Source organism: Nelumbo lutea, chromosome 3, assembly GCF_056320005.1.
Source record: "Nelumbo lutea isolate HS-2025 chromosome 3, American lotus-T2T, whole genome shotgun sequence".
Taxonomy (NCBI): Eukaryota; Viridiplantae; Streptophyta; class Magnoliopsida; order Proteales; family Nelumbonaceae; genus Nelumbo; species Nelumbo lutea.
This window is the reverse complement of record NC_142686.1, coordinates 30536312-30558703: the sequence shown is the minus strand read 5'-3', so window position 1 is coordinate 30558703 and position 22392 is coordinate 30536312. Positions and strand designations below refer to the sequence as shown.

General features: G+C 35.7%; 1 protein-coding gene across 2 annotated transcripts; it reads left to right on the top strand.

The window, feature by feature from the left end:
* The first annotated feature begins 9336 nt into the window (after window positions 1–9336).
* Window positions 9337–18916, top strand: LOC148863987 (MACPF domain-containing protein At1g14780-like). 2 transcript variants are annotated; one of them, XM_088981574.1, is made up of 8 exons: window positions 9337–9868; window positions 14253–14494; window positions 16063–16264; window positions 16543–16617; window positions 16992–17175; window positions 17549–17718; window positions 17816–17880; window positions 18138–18916. In XM_088981574.1, exons 1-8 carry the CDS (start codon window positions 9629–9631, stop codon window positions 18757–18759), a joined length of 1800 nt encoding a protein of 599 aa, XP_088837700.1. In that variant the 5' UTR covers window positions 9337–9628; the 3' UTR covers window positions 18760–18916. The 2 variants fall into 2 exon arrangements, with proteins under 2 accessions (XP_088837700.1, XP_088837701.1); XM_088981575.1 differs by having other exon boundaries at window positions 9487–9868; window positions 14274–14494.
* Window positions 18917–22392: the final 3476 nt, after the last annotated feature.

Here is a 22392-nt window from a genome sequence, read left to right as displayed (position 1 = left end):
TAGATATTTAGTTATTGAAATATTTAAACAACATTTTGTTTTTTTTTAATATTAAATATTTATTTATTTAAATAACATTTAAATTGAATAACCTGGAAAAAATAAATTTGTAAAAATAAAAAACTATTCATAATTGGAATAATATTAAATCTATTATAACTATTTTTAATAAATATTTTAAAATTATTATATAATTTTGTGAGAATATTAAACCATTTTTTAAAATTTAATTCAAACTTTCTTTACATAGATATAGATAAAAAGTGGGGGAGAGGATAAATAGGATTAAATATTGGAAAAAGAACTGACCAATAAATTGGAATCATAAGCATGGTAGCGAATCAGGTGTCAGTTATCAAAATTCATGGGTGGGTTTTAATTGGTCAAAACTCTTTCCATATCATATATTTCTTGTATCATAGATTTTCCCATTTAGGAGAGAAATCTCTATTAAATTAGAGATAATTTTTTGAAAAAGTGAAGGATATAATAGTGGGGGTGGTAATTTAGGAGAAGATATTATTTAGGTTATTGGGAATGTGTGTGTGTGTGGGGAGAGAGAGAGAGAGAGAGAGAGAGAGAGAGAGAGAGAGAGTACAACTATTTTTGTGTTTTAAAGTTATAATATAAATTCAGGAGAATATTAAATAATTTTTATTTTTTTAATTCAAACTTTCTTTAGATAGATATAGAAAAAAAGTGGGGGAGAGGATAAATAGGACCAGAAATAATTTAGGAGAGAAACCTCTATTAAATTGGAGATAATTTAGGAGAAAGTGAAGGATAGTGGGAGAGGTAGTTTAAGAAAAAATTTAGGAGAGGATGTTATTTAGGTTATTGAGAACGAGAGAGAGAGAGAGAGAGAGAGAGAGAGATTTTAGGTAATTCTTACGGGGAAAGAGAGCATCTCATTGGTTGTTTAAAAATTGACATGGAATAAAAAATAGAAAATTCAAAAAAAAAGGAAAAAAATTCTTCACTATAGATGCTTAGATTACCCATATCAGGGAACGAAACATAACTGCTATACCAAAATAAGTAATTTTGACCACCAGAAAGTGCGTCTCTTTAGACCCCCTCAAAATGACACTTAAGCTCAGTTTGGAAAGAGTAAAAATACAAATATGTATAGTACAAATATATACAAACTAATACAAAATAAAAGGTTTTGTGCTCTACGTATTTGGATTTGTACTCCTTTCAGACTGAACCTTAGGCTGAGTTTGGAAGGAATACAAGTGCAAATATGGAGTGCAAAACCTTATATTTTGTATGCATTTACACTGTACATATTTACATTTGTACTGCTTCCAAACTGAGTTTGTATTCCTTTAAAACTCAGCCTTAAAGTCATATGATGCCCAAAAAGCAGGAACAAATTCCTCCAATAGAGATAAATTAAGCTCATTAAGCAAGACTCTCGATCCAAAATCTCAACTATATAGGCAATGCTTTGATTAACATTTATAAATCAAATTATGGGTGTTGGTAGATCTTCATCACTACTCCCTAAATAGAATCTCCATTTTTCAACCAGATTATATGGTTATTGAGTAAAGCATCAATTGATTTCTAACTTTTTATTCTCTTGTATTTCTTAAAGAAATGCTAATAAACAAGGAATTTATGTAAGTCATTGTATTTCTTCTTCTCCAGAAAAAATTTGGACATGTCTTCTTCACTTTTGTTTGAGGTTTGGTGAAGTGACATTCAACTTAGACTATATTGAAGCATAACAAGGACAATGCTAGAGTTATGCCCCTTGTCTTTGCGCCCAAGACAGCACATCCCTCACTAATAAAACAACCCCATCCCACTATTTTGACACGGATGGAATTGGCATTATTCATTTGTTGGAGGGTGATTTGTACGTTTCCTCCCTTTTGTCTTTAGTAAGGCTGGCTTTCGTTTCGGGAAAGTTCTCAGGCCTTGTGTGTTTTTCGATAAGTCCATGGATCAAAATATCCATACGCCTGTAAACGGGTGCATTATGAACCAAAACAGAAGATATCATTAGCTTGATATGGGGTGTATTGTATCAAAATTTTGATCATTGAATAAATCATTTAGTTGGATAAATGTATATATCCAAACAAGTGTTTTCTCTGAAATATTTATCTGGATAATCCATAAAAGGGTCATTATTTAAGGGACAATGTTGTCCCGTCACACTTTAGCAATTTTCTGTGCCAATTAACATGAAAGTTATTTACCCAAGTCTCCTCTAGAGGGTATTACTTGACCAAATAAATGAGTTGTTCGGGAATTATTCTTTTTTTGTGGGATCCAATAATATTAAAACATGAGCACTGGTTTTTTTTCTTTTCAACAGGACCTATCAACTTAAATACCCCCACTTACCAAAAAAGCAAACACCCCCTTAAAAAGAATATCAATAATTTTAGCGGTTTTTTGAGTAATTCAATGTCAAACATTTTAGTTTTCCTTATCATTTAAAGATTCAGATAATCTTTTAAAAAGAGCAATCAGCCATAAAAAAGAAGTGCATGTGATTTAGTTGAACCTTATGAAACCTTAGAGTCCTAGACCACGAAAAGATAGATGCTAGCTAAAAATTGGGTCTTGTTTGGTGCGTCTTTTCGTGTGAGTTGTTGGCTTTTTAGAAGATAGGTAGTTCGCATTTTGCTTTTTTCTTGTTTGATTGGGAAAAGATTTAGTCATCAAAAGGCGTAGCCCCAAAAAGACGTGAAAAGCCCGTTTTAGGCTATTTTCGAGAAGCTTCAAATGGAGAATTTAGCATTTTTTTCAACTCATTCATACATGAAAAGACGCACGAATAGATGTGCCTTAACCAAACAGTCTTCAAGTTACTAAGATCTTGATGCAAAAGTTTACATTGTCCTTTTCTTTTTGGTTCATAACAGATTTAGCTGCCAAAATTCAATGCACCAAAAAAGACGTGAAAAGCCCATTTTGAGCTGATTTCAGGAAGCTCAAATTGAAGCCTTTCACGTCTTTCTCACTTTATCCTCGCATAGAAAGACACGGAAAGATGTGCAGTAGCCAAACTAACTTCGGACTGCTTAAATTTTCATACAAAAGCTCAATGCGTCTTTTAACTATTAGAACTACCGGAAGATCTTCCCAAAAAGACTTGCCAAACGACTCTTATTTATCCATATACTCTAATAAGATCCTCTTCACAAATCCTTTTTAAACGATTAATCTGTGTTTTCAAATGTGAAGAAAAGCTTCAATGAGATACTTGGTTTTTGTTTGTACATCGTAGGGAAGGGGAGGCCCCATGCATTGCATGGTTGAGTTTAGGGCTAATGTAGATAAAACACAGGCCATCAGCGAATTCAATGGATGGTTTGAATTAGGCATGTTTATCTTTTATATCATATAATATGTATTGATGGAAAAAATATTAATATTAATACTAATACTATTATTACTATTACTAATAATAATAATAATATTCTTATTTTCAAATTATCAAACTGAAAAAGTGAGTAGTCAATAAATCAACGCTACTGGTCAATGGAGTCCATAAATTATTCTTGGGGGAGACTTGCGAGACATAATGGAGAAAGATCCTATCTAAACCATATATTGATGACTTGGGCCTTGAGTGAAATATTATTTTCCCTGAAAGTAGAGAGAAAAACAGCTCTTCTTCTTCTCTCTTAGGAGATTATTTTAATACCAAATAATGAATGTAGTTTTATGGGTTTCATGAGATGGGATCTATCAATTTGACCATAAATGGATGCCATTACTAATTGATTTATTTACTAATTAATCATGGTAAAGAATTGCTTGTAAGTGTGAATCATGGAGCAAAGTATGATTTAAGAGCCTGTATGGTAGTGCTTCTATGTTGACTGAGCTGCGTTTAGGGCTATCAGGACAAAATAATAGACCCAGAATCATTCTGACTGATTCTATTATAAGCCTAAATCTACTAACCACAAGACGCTGTATACAAGACAATGCAAGCATGCATCAGAAACATCTAAGTGTTATTTATGAGGAGATATTTTATGTGCAGCTGTAATGTTGTGAACAGGATGTAATCAGCACTTTGTGGTTAAGAGATCTGAAACAATGATCAATGGAGAGGGTTGTACACAATATTTTAAGTGGTCCCACCTAAGAGATTAGAGGGTTGTGTTGGTAAGGACTGTGTTAAGCACAATTCTATAAGAAGGTAAGGACTGTGTTAAGCACAATTCTTTTTTTCAATTTTGAGAGGGGGAAGTTAGTCAATAGGATTTTGATTCTTATTGACCAAGAATCTCATTTTTTTTCTTCAGATTTATATGGGGATCAGGGAAAGTTTATTTTCATGAGTATCATTTATCCGGATAAGTAATACTCGTCATCTCCTAGGTGGATAAATAACTTTCTCACCTAGGGGGAAAGTTGCCAACACTTGAATGGGATAAAAATGTCCTTTTTAATAATAGATTTTTATGGCTAAAATGGTCATTGCCCTTATTAACATGAGAAATAAAAAAGAATATGGTTAAATGACTTACCCGGATAAGCGTTTTCCAAGAAAAACTTACATAAGTAACTGCATTTATCCGGTAAGTAACTTACCAAAAAATGAAAGGGCGTTAGGGTGAACTCAAAAGGACCCATTATAGATGGACTAGGTTAGATCTAGTCTGATGAATACTTTGGACCTCTTTGGACCAGTCCAATTCAATGTTTGGACCATCCAATATGGTCAAAATGGTTTTAATTTAGATGAATTCCAACCCAAATCTGGTCCGTTGATGCCTACATTCTTATCAATGGACAAGATATTGGTTCAATCCGACCCAATCCAATAAATACTTTAGACCATTAAGTCTGGATTAATCCAATTCAATATGTCTTTTGGTCTGCCCAATCTGCCTAAATTGATTTTGATTTGGATGGGGTCCAACCCAAAATGGGTCCATTGGCGCCCCTAAGGTCACTACAAGAAAATTGGACTAAATTGGCAGTCTTAGGCCAGCTTAGCCACAAGGACCATGCTAGTAGAGGTGGATTTGAACCGAGCCAAGACAAATATCTAGTTATTTGAGTTTGACTTGCCAAAACGATGTTAGGCTTGAGCTTGAGCTCGAATTAGTCTCAACTCAAAAGCTTGTATGTTCGAGCTTGGCTCATATTATGAGCCAAGCTTCCTATAAAAAATAAAGTTATACATATAAAAATTATTTTTTATTTTATATACAAAACATTAAGAATTATAAAAATTATTTATTTTATATGTATGCATGTATATATTAGGCTCGATTAGACTTGCAAGCCTCAGAAGCCGAGCTTTATTGGGTTTAAGCTCGGTTTAATTAGCAAACAAGCCTATATATTGGACTTGAACTTTACTAAAAACTCAGTTTAAACTGAGCCAAGTCGAACTTTTCATGAGCCAAATTCAAATAACTTGTGAAAATTTTGATTCATTTTCCACCCTAACATGCCAATGGTTGTTCCCAATAAGAAGGTTTTTGTTTTTCATGTTTTTAGGAAATAAATTGTTAAAGTGAAATAAAAACATGTTTCTAAGTAAAACATTTTCAGTTTGATTCATAAATAATAATCTTATCTATACAAAAAAAAAAAAAAAAAAAAAAGAAAACACGATACCTTCAAAAACAAAAAACATGTCTACTTCAATAGTGCTGATATGGGCTTACCATTTGGTGTCGTGGAGCATACACCAAATCTCGTATAAGTATTTGTTTAAAGTTTCTATGATCATTCCAATTTACCCATAAGTGGATCTGGATCTAAAGTATAAATAAACATAAAATAAATGTGAGCTAATATTCATTTGATCAGATCTCTATCTGACCACCAGAGACCCAACTGTTTAAGGTTTCAGTTTGTGAATACCATGCAAATCAAGTATTACATATTTTGCATTAGAAGGAATTGAGGATGGGGACTATGATTTTTAAAACTAGACTAAACCAGACCGGACGATTGAATTAAAAAAATTGCATTTTAATAAAAAAATTATTGATTTAATCAGCAACAGCTAACCCAAACAGTTGAATCGTCAAACTGTCATGTTGATCCAAACAATAGTTTATGGTTAGTTATTATTTATTTATTTTTAAGTTAGAATAAATTGTCTGTTTGAACCAAATGGTCGAATAAAAAACCGATCCCAAAACGGTTCCCTATCCGATCCGGGTTTAAAATTCCTTGATGGAGACTGCCGTGGGTGTGCTGTGATCCCGTGCCAGTTACAAGTTGTAGAAACTTGTTTAATTCCCTACATCAGACATCTAGCAACATGATTTAAATGACTTCACATGACTTCAAAATTTTCATATGGCTGTTAGGTGGAAAGCAGTTCACACGTTCCCTGCTTTGGTTAGGCCGTTACCTTGAAAAGAAGCTGAAGCCTTCTTTTTTGGCTTTTCTATTTTTCAGTGGAAACCAAAATTTATTTTATTTATTTTTGGCTTCATGTTTACACAAACTTTATTTTATTTATTGTTGGCTGTTGCAGCTGCTAACCCATCCCCCTAACTCTTAAGCTCCCAACCCTGCTGCAAGTGCTATTTGATCCCAACTCCCAAGTTTATATTATAACTTGTAAGAGACCTTGTAAACTATCCAGTTGATACCTTGTTAAATCAAACTTCAAATTAATGCCTATTAGGGAGGCTTTTCATATTGCAAAGTAGGCTCCACATGAAAATTCCATGAGAACATGTTTGATAAAAATCCAAAAAGTCAAATGTTACATGAGCTTCAAAATCGACTTTTCGGGAAATCTGGCTTTAGCAACATTTTCTAGGGCTGTTTACGGTTCAGTTAATTGAATTGTTGAGTATTTTTTGGAATAGAACCGGTATTATTGACTTTTAGAAAATCAATAATCGGAATCGAATCGAAGCCAATCAATTAATCGATTGACTAATTTGGTTAACTGTCAGTTTGATTCATCGGTTTTTCAGTTTTTTAGTTTTTACAATATATATTATAAAAATATATAATAAAAAATTATAAATATATATAACAAATTATGTTTTTAATAATAAATAATATATAATACATTATAAATATATATTTATATATAATGCATATTTATTAATCTATAATATATAAAAATATAAAATATATAATATACATAAATATATAGTAATATATGTATACCGATCAGTTCGGTTAATTGCTGATTTTCTGTATTGGTTAGCCGAAACCGAATCGGTACCTTCTGTTTTTTAAAAACACTGAACCAAAACCAAACCGATCGATTCGGTTAACCGATTTTTTGGTTTGGTTTCGATCAGTTTTTTGGTTGGTTCAGTTTTTTGGTTTTTTTTTGCTCACCCTCCCTCCCTCAATGCTAAAGCCCTCGCATATGTACTTTTAATCAGTCTTAGCGCCTCACTAGGGAAAATGTTTTTGACTTTTGGGTTGGAAAATTAAATTGAAAATATGAGACTCTAGAATAAGAACAGAATGTCTTCACGGAATTTTGGGTTAGCCACATCTAGGGGTGTCAATGGACCGGTTTTGGATTGGACCTCATCCAAACCAAAATCAATTTGAACGGATTGGATGGACCAACAAGATATATTGAATTGGACCAGTCCAAACTTAATGGCCTAAAGTATTTATTGGATTGGATTGGATCTAGTCCATCCATAATGAATTTATATTGGATTGGGTTGAATTGAGCCAATATCTGGTCCGTTGATAAAAGATAAGAATATAGGTGTGTCTATGGACCAGGTTTGGGTTAGAATTAATCTAAACTAAAACAAATTTGAATAGATTGAATGGTCTAGACATTGAATTGGACCAATCCAAAATGGTCCAAAATATTCATTGGATTGGACTGGACCTGGTCCATTTATAATGGACTCACACTGGATTGGATCAGATTAGACCAAATCTAGTCTAATTGACACTCCTAGCTGCACCATAGGTTTTCAAGGTAAAAGGAAAGCATATAATTAGGGATGAGCATTCGGTTTATTCGGTTAAAAACCGAAGTGAATAAACCAATTTTTTTAAAACCGAATTAAAAAATAAAAAACTAAACCGGAAATCGAATTACAATAAAACCGAAATAACCAAACCGAAATTTTCAGTTCTGTTTTCGGTTAAAAACCAAATTTAATTAATATATATATATTATTATATATTATAATGTATAATATATATTATGAAATTTAATTTCATTATAATACATTATATATAATATATTAATATATAAATATATAGCATATTATATATTATATATTATATAATAAATTTTAGTTAATTCGGTTTTTGATTAATCAAATTTCTAAATCTGAAACGGAAACCGAATTATCCAAAAACAAAAACTGAATTTTTTTGTACGATAATTCTGTTTTAACTGAATAATGCTCACCCCTACATATAATCACTAAAACCATTGATCCTTTAGATTGATCTATATCTGCGATGTGACGAATTATGTGGCCAGTTTGAACCGTGTATCAGATAAGTAGGGTTGTTAATGGGTCGGGCAGGCCCGATGGATCTAACCCATTTACATATATTTGTAAGGCTGCAAACAATGATTTGAGCTTGAAATGGTTTGAGCTATAGTTTTTTCAGATTAAAAATGTTTGAGTTATAGTTGTTGCCCTGTGCTCAGTGAAAAGTCTGTCTTTTACCCTCTCTGATTTATTTATGCAATTAACAGTAAAATTTTCAGTGAAAATTAAGAGGTTGAAATATCAACGTTTTAAAAAATGACTTGGAAATGGAATTGTTCTGGTCACTGGTTTTTGGGTTGACAGTCTGATCGTCCGGTTTGAATGAACAGCCCGTTCTGATAGTAAAATTAAAAAAAATAAAAAATAAAAAGATGATCAAAAACCATTGAACGGGTTGATGGATCGATGGTTCAACCACCCGGGTCAATGATTTATTGACTTTTTCAATGATTTTTAACCAAGTTTCAGGTTTGGGGTAAAATAGAATCAGTTGCCTAGATGATTACTGGGCCAAACGGTCCCACCATCCAGGTTAACGACGGTTCAAAAACATTATAAAATATAGTTCAAATATTGAGGATCAAAAAATTCACCCATTTTGCCTGAAAGTTTAGACAGAGAAGCCGTAACAGATTTATCCCGGTCATAAATCATAATAAACATTTTGGGTTGATCAATTACAAATACAATTTGACATACAAACTGTTATTTTGGGTTGAAAAGGTAAAAACAGAAATGATTCCAAACACCACCTTAAATCACCACATACAATCAACAGGAGTGGAAATTTATCGGATGACTAATCTACCCTTGTGAACTAAGTTGCCAATTGGCAAATTAAAAGGGTAGGCATGTCATTATATATGAAGTCACCAATTTCAGCTCCGAAGCATAAGTAGTCGTTGTATGGCAAGGAAAGTACAGACACAGAAAACAAGAGCCTGGTCAAATCAAAAGTGGTAGCTCAGAAACAAGAGAGGGCAACTTTGAACCTTCCGAAATTTCTTCTTCCTCTAAATTGAAAGGTATCGATCACTCAAATATGAACCCAAAGTACTCGGTTTTGACATTCTCTCGTCACAATTGTTTCTAGCAACATCATCTTCATATAAATCATCACCCCATCGTCCAGCAAACCCTCTAAGAGAAGAAGAAGAAGAAGAGGAAGAGAGGGAGAGATGAGCGGTGAAGGCATTGTAGAGAAGGCTTTGAACAGTTTGGGGAGAGGGTACGACATAACATCTGATTTTCGACTGAAATATTGCAAGGGAAAGAGAAGGTTGGTCCTGCTCGATGAAACGGACAAGAGAGAACTCGCTGTTCCAGGTTTCGGATTCTATAATGATGTCTCCGTCGACATAAAATGCGATAAAGGCGACCGGACAAGATACCAGTCCGACGTTCTTGAGTTCAATAAGGTAATGTTGCTTCTCCTCTTCTTTTCCTCCCTTACTAATTTTTCATCGTTTCCAAATTAATTCCAACGTCTTTCGTTTCTTGGTTTCTTAATCCCTATCTTGAGTCTTGCGTTTTGAGCTACCGATTATAGAACTTATTTCTTTTCCATTATGGTTTTTCTTCTTTCTTTTCTATAGTATGTTTTAATTTTTGGGCCGATGCTTATTGTTTTCTTTCAATTTTCTTTTTTCTTATCTGTGATTTCTCGGGTCCATTCAGGCCCAAATTAAAACAGAAGCCCAAAAAATGAAGATAAAACCCAATTTCTGTCATCGCCCCTGCAACTCTCTCCCTCTGAGGCTCTGAGCGAGTGTAAGCTGTATTTCAGGAATGCGATATGGTAGAAGTAGGAGTAACATTGAGCGTTTTCCAGGGACAGAAGCCACACCGGTGAATCCCACCCAGAACTTGGTTTCTCACTTTAGAGTTTAGACCAGGAAATTAGAAGGCGGCTGCTGTGGGACAAATCCCTAATTATATAATTGACCAAAAATTCCTAGTTCTGGCTTCCGTTTCCCGTGGGCTGCTTCAATTAATGGGATATCCAGACTCATTCATACTCACAGTATGAATGGTGAATTCACATAAGCACCCCACGGCACATTTTAGAACATCTCCCCATAACGAGTATGACAAATGTTCTCAATGTGATCTCCTGTTGGGTGCCAAAATTTACATCTTACGTGGCGCAAGCGTTGACACCTATTTTGCTCAGTCGAAGTTGGCTGCACTTGATGATGATGGCCGTGTGTGAAAGGCTGTCTAACCAATGAAAACGCCCGATGGCATGCGTAGCTTAGGTGGAGCGTTATTATTGGTGACACAGACATTAAATATTGCAGCAATTCGGGTTCAGATTTGGTTAGGTTGGCACATATAAAAGGTCTGTCAGGTCAATGTCTCACATAAAACATCTGACGTGGAAGATCTAGTTCTTGAACGAACAAACCCGAACCAGGAGTTCTTTTTCCATCAAGGGAACTTTGGTAATTCTAGCGAGGCTCTTGAATGTTGGAGTTTCACCCTCTTGCAAAATTGCAAGATCTAGTTCCACTGGGGCTGTAAATGGTATTCGTTGAATTCAAAAAGAAAAAAAAATCCATAATTAAGGGATTAAAAAAATAATAATAATAATAAAGAAATAAAAAATCCCATAATTAAGTAATCGTTTGATGTTGAAGTGGCAGAACTGAAAAGCTTATTGTACTGAGCATCGTTGTCTTCCTCTCTTTCGGTGAATAAGTTTTGAGGTTAATGGTTAAAATTGAAGTTAGGTATGATTATTATATTATTGAATATTTATTTAATTATTTTATCAACCAAAAGATAAAAAAATTTCATGGTTTATTACTTTAGCTTAGCAACTTCAGGGTGTTATGAATTTGATCCATCTATAATTAAATTGAATAACCCACCCTTATCCGATCCCATAATATTTAAATATATATACTTGTATCTTTATAAGATTTAAAATTGGTTTGAATGCTATATATTTTACTACTCATAAAAATTATTATCAAATTATCATTTTATTCATAATTGAAAATCTGAACTCAATTTGAAATTTCGAATCTGATTTAAATCCTTTAAATACTAATGAGTCAACTTTTTTTTTCTTTTTTCTGCTTGGTTATACTTGTACACTCCTAAATAGGAAAGAATCCCTTCTTATAAGTAAACCTGTTCATGGGCCGGGCTTTTACTCTGCATTAACAGATTTTTCTAAGGCCCGAGTCCGAATCTGATCCAACCATCAAGCTTACAATTTGGGCCCGAGCCCAAAGTCTAACTCATGCCGCTGCTATTGTTGAAACATTTGGAGAGAGAGAGAGAGAGAGAGAGATTATAAAAAAATTTAAAAAATGTATATATTAAATTATTAATATATATTATAATAAATATTATATATTTTATATAATATAAAATACATATTACATATTTTATAAGATATATAATACTAAATCGGGCCAGATTAGGCCCGTGGGTCTAATTACCTATCCAAGCCCAACTGAAGTGCAGGCCGGGCCGTCAAGTTACCTGACCTATGAACAGGTCTACTTGTAATCTGTTGCTACTCTAGGTCTAAATCGGTAAATCCAAGTATCTGGGACCCGGCTTGTCATTTTGTAAGTTGTGAGCGTGTGGAAATAAAAGTAGTTTTAGATTCACACGCAAGTGAGCGTGTGGAAATAAAAGTAGTTTTAGATTCACACGCAAGTGAGCGTGGATTGATGCTAAGTGAGCAGCGCTCATGCATAGCCCGGCCAACAAATGACAGGATAGATGCACATCGTTCTAAATTAAAATAGATTAAATTAAAGGATGTTTCATACCAAACACCACACCTGAGTCCCTGTCACCTTATTAATGTTTGTCGTTTGGGGCTCTGCACCCATGTTACTATCATGGACCCGTTTTGCTAATATTGCTCTTAGTGGTAGGTCCGTTTTACTAGCTTTACTCTTGGTGGGGAGCAACGAGACAAGTAGTTGCTGTATTATAGCGAGATCAGAATTTTATAACCCCACAGGGGGAATGCATCCTGACCGTAGGATGTGATTTATAAGGTGGAAAGGGCTAGTAGAGAGGGCTGGAATTCAGAATTCTGCATCGTGTGTATCCGTATTTTTCCCCTGTATTTATTTGAAAGGGTTTTTGCATTTATTGAACAGTTTACTGTAAATTACCAAAATAATTTCATGGTAAAGTCTATTTTTTCAATGTTTTTGGCTTTTTGGGATTTTTATCAAATGCGCATGACTTTCCGTGTGGAGCCTACCTTACAATGCCAAAGCGGCTGTATGAAAATCCTCCCAAACAGGCGTTATATGGTCTATGAAAAATTCATTCCGTGGGGGTATTCCATTTCTCGAGGAAAGTTATCAAGAATAATACAAAATTATTTCTTTTAATAATGATTTTTTTATAGTTAAATTAATCATTATCTTATTTATCTAGGAAATAAAAAAGCACTGATAAGAGTTTTCAGAAGGCCTTGATTTTTTTAAAAGCCCAATTTACCCTTTTTACCTCATAAATTTATACCAGAGATACCCTAAATTAATCTAAATAGATGAATTTTTCTATCACAAATAAGAATTTAACATCATAAAACTGTACTTAGTGTTTATAAGACTAAGACGGTATGAGTATTTGGCCAAACTCTAGGGAGGTATAAGTAATTTAGCCAAAAAGAAAAAAATGTAGGAAAATATGGCTGTACATGGCTATGGAAAAATAATTCAAACTTATAAGATTGGTCATAATGGAACGCCCACTGTTCACTTCTTGCTTTCGATATTCAACTAATCGTTGGACTCTATATGCTCCAGTCCATGCGACCGTTCCTATAGCATAAAGCGCACCAAGTGCTGTTGTTTAAACCTGTGGTTTTTCTTGATGTGGCACTCTTGTACCTAAGTAAGAAACTGTGTGCAACAAGCAAACAATATGTTCAATTCAAGATAGCAGTCAGTGCCACTGTTCTTTGATACTATGGACAGAGACTAAATCATGCTTTTTCACTGGCTTTGTCACAAATAGCATATTAATTAATGAATCAATCTCGGCTTTTTTTTTTGTATTGAACTACATCTCTCTCTCTTCAGGGTGGATTTGAGCCGAGCCGAGTCGAATATTTAGCTATTTGAGCTCAGCTTGTAAGAGTAGTATTAGGCTCGAGCTCAAACTCAGCTCAGTTCATAGCTTGCAAGTTTGAACTCAGCTCAACTAGAACTCAACTATAAGCCAAGTTTTTTTTGAAAAATAAAAATTATATGTATGAAATTATTTTTTATTTTTTAGACAAGAAATTAAGAATTATAAAGATTATTTACTATTATACACGAAAAATAAAAATAGTATTATATATAATTATTTATTATATATATGTATGCATATATACTATATATAATAAAAATTATTTATTTATTATTAGGTTTGCAAGCCTCATGAGCTGAGTTTCATTAGGCTCGAGTTCGGCTCAATTAACAAATGAACCTATATATTAGGCTCGAATTCGACTCGAAGCTTGATTTAAACCGAGCCAAACCGAACTTTTCACGAACCTAACTCGAATAGCTCGTAAAAAGCTCTGCTCGTGACCACTCCACTCTCTCTCTCTCTCTCTCTCTCTTTCTCTGTAATTGAGACAATGACAGATACTAGTCCCATGGAAAAACGAATGATCTTGGGCTAAATTCTTTGTAGGTTTCTTTAAAACGTCAGTAGATGAGATCAGCTTAGAAACCTTAGTAGAAGAACGAACCAAACTGATAAACCTACTCTTGAGAATCATGTTTATGAGTAAGAAACTGAGATATTATAACAAACAAATTGATGCAGATGTCGGACTTTTTCAATCAGAAGTGCTCGCTGCCGGGAAAGATCCCGTCGGGGTTATTCAATTCTATGTTTGGGTTCGACAGTAGTTCATGGGCGAGAGACGCTTCGGGGACCAAATGCTTGGCTCTTGATGGTTACTACATCATCCTCTTCAACCTCCACATCGACCGTTATCCGCTTCTACTCTCCGACAAAGTCCGGAAAGCAGTTCCCTCTACCTGGGATCCCGCTGCCCTAGCCAGGTATTACAACTCTGGACATTTTTAAGTACCCTTGCAATTTGAGATGGATTTAGGTTGGGCTTTTGTCAAACTTTGAATGAGCCTCATTTGATTTGAAAGGCCCAAATCCAACTATCCAAGGGAGTGTAAAATGCCATTTCGAGCCAACCAGAATTGCACCCTTAATCTTAAGCCAGTTCGGATCCCCTGCCCACACAACATTACAGGTTCGGATTGGAAATATCTCCTTTCATTCATGGATAGATGTTCCCAATTCAATTCAAGGTGGTAGTGTCGTGTGGGTGGAAATGTGGAAGAAGTCTGGGGGTAATAGATCTGAAGTGATCGGCTAATATGCTTCTTGCAAGTTGTTTGTGTGCAGGATTATGTCTGGCTGGTTGGTCCTTGGTCTATGTTGTTTTTTATTTGGTTTGAAGGAAAAAGTAGGGAAAGGAAGAGAAAAGTAGGAAAATCTTTATAAATGTTGTATAAATTTTCTTACATTTCCTTTTTTTTCCCTACCTTTTCCTTCAAACCAAACATAGCCTTTATGCATGTATTAATGAAATTATGCATGCATGAACCCAATGCGAAAAAAAAAAGTTGAATTAGAGTTAGGTTTGGGGGTTCGACAACACTAATTGGTTTATGGTTAACTTCTACCCAATCTTGGCTTGCACCAATGGTTAAAACGGGCTCAAAACATTACTTATAAATCTGACTTTGATAACTAATCAGTCATAAAAGTGGTAATCAATCGCCCAGTATTGATCAAAATTCACGGTGCGGTTATGATTCATCAAAGTTCTTTTGGTATCACATAGATATTACTCGTTAATATTATAATATGTGTTGGATTTTAATATCATATGAGATTAATATCACATAATTGTACTATACACTTAATTGAAAAATTAGTTTTTTTCTTATAAAACCCAATTTTGAATTTGTCCCACATTAAAAAATTATAAGCTTTGTTTTTAGTATTTTAATAGGAGCTAATAGCAGACGAGAGTATGGGGGTTTGATACCGTGCAACGCATGTGCATGCGTGTGTGTGGTGCAATGAGGCACACTTTGCGCGCACACAATTTTGGTTTTGGTGCGATGCTAACTGTTGATGAGATCAACGATCACGATTCGGTCGGGTGTGATCAAGAGACACAATTCAAAGTTAAAATACTTTTAATTTTTTTAAAAAATTGAACCAATCGGTTCAGTTAACCAGATTTTTGCTTTGATTTCAGTCGATTTTTTGATTTTTCTTACTCATCCCTATTGTCAACAAAATTTTTAATATAAAATCTTGATAATTTATTATAAAAAAATTAATGATTGAATATCATGATATGAACCAATTCGACGTAGCATGGGATCAATAAAAAATCAATGGTGGACGGTATAACAAACACTTCAGTCCGGAATGGAATTCGATCTAAAACAATTGTCTGGATTGGTCAGATCAGATGGCTCAACCATTGTGTAATGATCGAGTAAAGAATTTTTGTTGAGTCTCGGTTATTTTTGAAGGATTCTATGGATTGAATGATCCAAGTCTAACTGGACCGTTTAAATTAATCTGTTTACAGGTTCATAGAGACCTACGGAACTCACGTTATTGTGGGGTTGGGGATTGGGGGTCAAGATGTGGTGCTTGTTAGACAAGATCAAAGTTCAAACTTGCAGCCAGCAGAGATCAAAAAGCACTTGGAAAGCCTTGGAGATCAATTGTTTACGGGGACATGCACCCTCCCACTTCATTGCAAATCCAGGGTTTATACCAGGCACAAGGTCTGAACTAGACACTCTTTCTCTTTATCACTAATAAACTGATAAATCTATGATGTTAAAAAGGTATGATATCAGAAGAGTTTTGACCTATCAAACCTCGATTGAATTCTAGGGAAAAAAATAAAATCATGAATTTTAATTTTAATGAATACAACTTGATTAATTATCATACACTTTTGTGGTATAGATGTTGGTTATAAGTTTTTCAGGTATTATGTCTTTTTATATCATAATTGAACCTTCAACCCTAAATTTATTAATTTGTATTTCATTTACAGGCTCCTAAGGCATTCAACGTTTTCGACCCAAACCCGAACTTCATGGACAGCTTCTCGTCGATCACAACTAAAGATGTATGTATAGGTGTTTTCAATTATATTCATTGGAATAAATGTATCAGAGTGCAAATTCTGATTTATTTTTGCTTCAGGCTTTTACTTATTTCATCTGCATTGCAAACGAACAAAACAAACGTAAAACATGAAATAGAAACAAACTAAAGTTTGTTTTCCTTGCGTTCTCGTATTTTTGCACCAGTGCAAGTAAAACTACAGTGCAAAATTTCAATCTTTTGCACCAGTACAGATCCCAATCCCACCCCATTTCTGGTGAAACAAATGGAATAATGGGAAAAATCAAATTTGTTCTCAACATATATAAAATTTTCCCTTCATTAGCATTTTGGAAAGCTAGTAATTAATTAAGATAGAAATCCATGAAATTTCAGGGAATTTCAGTTATTTGCTCTAAGAGAGGAGGGGATTTATTAGCCAACAGCCACTGTGAGTGGCTTCTTACAGTGCCGTCGATGCCGGACGCCATCCATTTCAGCTTCATACCCATAACTTCTCTCCTCCAAGGAGTCCCCGGCAAAGGTTTCTTATCACATGCAATCAACCTCTACCTCCGCTGTAAGTCTCTCCATTCATTTCCCTTTTATAATTGGCTGGTCAATCTCAGTCAAGGATTGAAGAACTTGGGGATGTCAATGGGTCGGGTTATGTGGTGTTGCACTGACCTGACTCTATCGGGTTCCATGTTGAATACAAATCCGGTCAGATTCCGGTTGAGCCAAGCGTGCCAAACTCGACCCGTTTATATACCTAATTGAGCATGAGCATGATTAATAGAGAGAACGAGGTGGGCACTAAACCGGGTCGATATCCAGTAGGCATTAAACCGGATTGAGTCCACCCCAGCTTGAATTATAAATAACCTAACCTACCCTACTGCCTAAGAATTGGCCCACACTTGGATTCTGATTTATTTTTATTTTATGTACAGATAAACCACCTATGGCTGATTTGCAATACTTTCTGGACTTCCAATCTCACAAATTGTGGGCCCCCATTCATAATGACCTTCCATTGGGTCCCACCACAAACAGGGTTATTCCAATTCCAGCTCTTCATTTCAACTTAATGGGCCCAAAGCTTTACGTAAATCCAGTTCAGGTAGGTGTCGGTGAACAAATGAACTGCTTTCGAGATTTTCTTTCTGTTTTGTACCGTCAGATTGGGTTAAATCGAAGTGATCTATTCTGATCTTCAGGTTACGGTTGGAAAGAGACCAGTGACAGGGATGCGGTTGTATCTGGAGGGAATGAAATGTAATGGGTAAGCATATGTTGTTGTTGTCCACCCGATCTGGGTACTGTACATTTTTTTTTACTCAAATGTGAGCATTTTCCAGCAAATGGGCCGGCTAACAAACAGCCCACCCTTTTTTGGGCCGGTTTGATGGGCAGGGCCACATTCAATGAAGCCGAAATTGGATATTTTGCTTGGAAAGCCTGTAAAACATTTGCTTGATAGTCTACAAACACAAAACCATCTCCAATACTTAAAGCTAACAAGAAACAATCTCTGCTCAGGTTAGCCATACATCTAGAACATTTATCAAATACACCAGTCGTGCTCCAAAACAGGATAGATGATGTTCCGATATGGCGAGGATCGGAAGAGATTGCCGACGACCGGTTTCTCGAAGCTCTACAATGGAAGAAATTCTCACATGTATGCACAGCACCAGTGAAGTATGATCCCCAGTGGACTGTTGGCTGCAGAGATGTTGTATTCATTATCACAGGAGCTCAGCTCCATGTGAAGAAGCATGGGTCCAAGAGTGTACTCCACCTCCGGCTTTTGTTCTCCAAGGTGTTGTGTTCTGGCATTGCAAGATCAGTGTGGACACAATGCCCGTCAGAGTTCTCTCACAAGTCATCAAGCTTTTTCTCAGCAATTAGTACATCAATTTCAGGCAATTCAGAGAAGGAGAAGCCAGCTCCAGTAGTCATAGATTCTGCGGTATTTCCGAAGGGTCCACCACTTCCTGTGAATACTCAGAAACTGTTGAAATTTGTAGACTTATTAGAGTTGTGTAAGGGGCCAAAGGATAGCCCCGGGCATTGGTTGGCTACTGGAGCAAATCTAGATTTACAGAAGGGAAAGATATGTCTACATGTTAAGTTCTCTCTCTTGAGCTATTTCTTTTGAGAACACTTGGATAGAGAGAGAGAGAGAACGTATTGTGAATATGAATATTTTAATTATACATTTTCTTTTTCTTTTTTGGAAAAGGCACATGTATATCTGATGCAGCATTTGAAAGGAAGTAGAAAAGTATGCAAACCTAACCGAAGTTGAGTCCCAATCTCCTGCCCAAATAAAGTCTGCCCACGTCTACCCACATAACATTGCAGTCACACATGTAGAATATCTCATCTTCTTACATAATACTAGCGGAAGGGGCCCTAAGTTGTATGGGCTCGCTCATAAACTATCAGGCTCAAGCTTTATTCAAATTTATACTTGAGCTCGAGCTCGAGCTTGGTTTGAGTCAAAAGCTCAGAAGTTCAAGCCCGACTATCTTTGATTGCAGGTCTCTCAAGCAGTCGAGGTCTCCCTTAATTGTTGAAGTGTTGAGCTGAGGTTTCCCTAGCAAGAGAGGTGTCGAGCTAAGGTCTCCCTTAGTTGACAAGGTGCCGGGCTGAGGTCTTCCTTCGTTGTTGAAGTGCTGAGTTGTGATCTCCCTCAATGATCGAGCCAATGTCTCCCTCAGTGGTCGAGGTGTCATCTAGCTCGCACTTGATTCAAATTAGAGATTTGAACTTGAGCTTAGAAATTTGAGCTTGACTACATTTGATTGTAGGTCCCCTAACAGCCAAGTTGCCAAGATGAGGTCTCCATCAATTGGAGAGAGAGTGGCATTCTCATAATTTATAAGGAAAGAGATGTCATTCTTGTAATTTGCAAGAGAGAGAGAGAGTGGCATTTATTGTAATTTGAAACAAAAAAAGAGAGAGAGAGAGAGAGAGTTGGTAGGAGAGAGTGGCATTATTGTAATTTTTAAGAAAAAAGCAAAAAATACTGTTAGATTCTATTTCCCTCATCCTCAAGCCTTCTTAAGTACACATTTCATCTTAATATATTTACTAGTGGAGCTTGACTCAAGTCAAAACTTCAAAAGTTCGAGCTTGACTACCTTTGATTGTAGGTCTCTCAAGCATCTGAGGTGTTGAGTTGAGGTTCCGAGCTGAGGTCTCCCTCAATTGCTGATTTGCCAAACCGAGGTCTCCCTCAACTATTGAAGTGTTAAGCTAAGGTTTCCTTAGGAGGTGAGGTGTCGAGCTAAGGTCTCCCTTAGTTGACAAAGTGTCGAGCCGAGGTATCCCTTAATAATTTATAAGGAGAGAGAGAGAGAGAGAGAGAGAGAGAGAGAGAGAGAGAGAGAGAGAGAGAGAGATGGCATTCTTGTAATTTATAAGAGAGAGTTGGTAGGAGAGAGAGTGACATTCTTGTAATTTGAAAAAAAAAAAGTAAGAGAGAGAGAGTTGGTAGGAGAGAGTGGCATTCTTGTAATTTCCATGAAAAAAGGCAAAAAATATGGTTAGATTCAATTTCCTTCATTCTCAGGCCTTCTCAAGTACACATTTCAGCTTAATATATATATTGATATTGATAGATATTGATTATGCAGGGGAGATGTTTCCAATTCATGGGGTAGTGTGTTGTGGGTAGACGTGAAAAGAGTTCTCATGGGCAGGAGATCCGGAGTCACCCAAGCCCAACCTTTCTTTTTTGGTAGATCAAGCCCAACCTTTTAAGTAAAGGTGTAAAATGTGTTGGCTTGGCACAGGCCCATGGGCTGTGGGTATGAGCTCGTGTTGGCCCCATCCTTGCACTTCTGTCATGTCGCTACAGCCCACTACCATGGCTGTATCATGCCAGCATGGACCACTATGGCCTTGCTTGGCAATGTTCTCATCTCTTCCTATTCTTTTAGAAATTCCTATTCCAGAACAAGGATTTTATTTCTTGCTCTTTCAGGAGTTTTGGATAATGAAACTATTTTTTAACATCAGTTTTTTTTTTTTGCAAATTCACCCACATTAAGCATAAAATTAACCATAAAAAAACGTGTCATTGTCATAGCGATGTCTTCATGTTGTCACTAGCATAATCTTCATAACAAAAGACATTAACACATAACAAAAGACAATCTTCATGATATTCAACATACAACAAAAGATATAACAAAACACAACGATGGGATTAGAGAAAAAACCCCGCCCATTTGGCATAACATATAACCTATGATGGGACTAGAGAAGAAACTACACCCATTCGTCATAACATTTAGCAAATGCAAATAAACTAATATATGAAAAAGCATCGGTTAGAGATTGTTTAAAATTCATCTTTGTGGTGGGAGAAAAGACGATTTCAAGTGAATCTGGCTGGAGAAAAAGTGAGGTTAAACAAAGAACACGATACAAAAACTAGATACAATGACGAGATAACATACCTGTTGATGTGTTCCTAGTTGGAAATGTCAATGTTGCTTTCTACTGTTCACTTGCCATTTGATTGGCGTTCATTGTTGAATGAAAAATGTTTGGTAGGGATTCTTTCAATCATTTAGTGTGAAATACCCAAAATACCCCTTCTCTCACATGGGAGTTGTTAACACGTATTTGTTAATAGGGGTTAATGTTGTGGGAACCATGCATTCCTTGGGAGCATCCATTTTTTCACTCCCAAAGAACACGCTTTTTGGGTGTTGTTGTCACATGAGACACCTTTTTTTTTTGTTTTTCTTGTACCAAACATCTGTGAGAACACCGCCAAATGTTCTCACGAAATGTTGCCAAACAGGGCCTATATTGCTCGTAGCACAAAAAATGGGCTGGTCAGAATAGCATGACCTGCATTACACCTATACTTTAGGTTTATAATTAGGGCTCAACAACTCGGATTGGGTTAGGTTTGACTACAACCCGACCTAAGCCAGTCTGACTTGCACCTCCTATCCTCACCTAGACATGTTCATAGGTTGGGCTGGGCTGGGTTTTGGCCGAGTTTTGTATATGTATCAATAGAATACGCTTAGGCCCAAGCTTGAGCCTAGGTCGACCATTGGGCCTAGGTCTTGACCTTGAGCCCAACCAAAAATTTGAAAACAATTTTTTTTTAAATTTTTTATTCAATAAAAAATGTTTTATTTATATTAAGAACCTTCAAAACTCAAAAATGATAAACATCTTACTATTATTCGAAAAAAAAAAGAGAAGAAGAACAAAGAAAAAATATTGTATATATAATTTTTATTAAATAAAATATATTTTTATTATTTAATATATAGTATCAAGTTAGGCTCAGGCTCGGGCCGGGCTCTTTTATGAAAGCCCCAACCCAGCCCGAAAAAAGTCAGGCCTGGTGCTTTAGGCCCGAGCCCAAACCTGTAGGCCTAAAATTATGACCAAGCCCGACTTATAACGGGCCAGGCCGGGCCAGCCCGTCGGGCTACCTGGGCCAAGAACAGGTATATCCTCAGCACACAGGCATACACCGAACAAAGAACAAAGAACTGTGGCGTTACCGTCTGATCAATGGCAGACGGTAGGGCGAGTACCGCCGCTGGTTAAGAGGCTACAAACTACTGCCTATGGTATGGTTGTGTTTCCCCTGTGCAGATATCTTTTAAAGGTTTTTTCTTTTGGTACCAATAATCTTGCCTCAATGGAGAAACGAAAATCTCAAACATAAACGAGAAACCAACTGTTGAGTCATGGATCGGTTCCGTCATCTATTTTGATAAACTGAGTGATAGACCTATGTTGATAAACG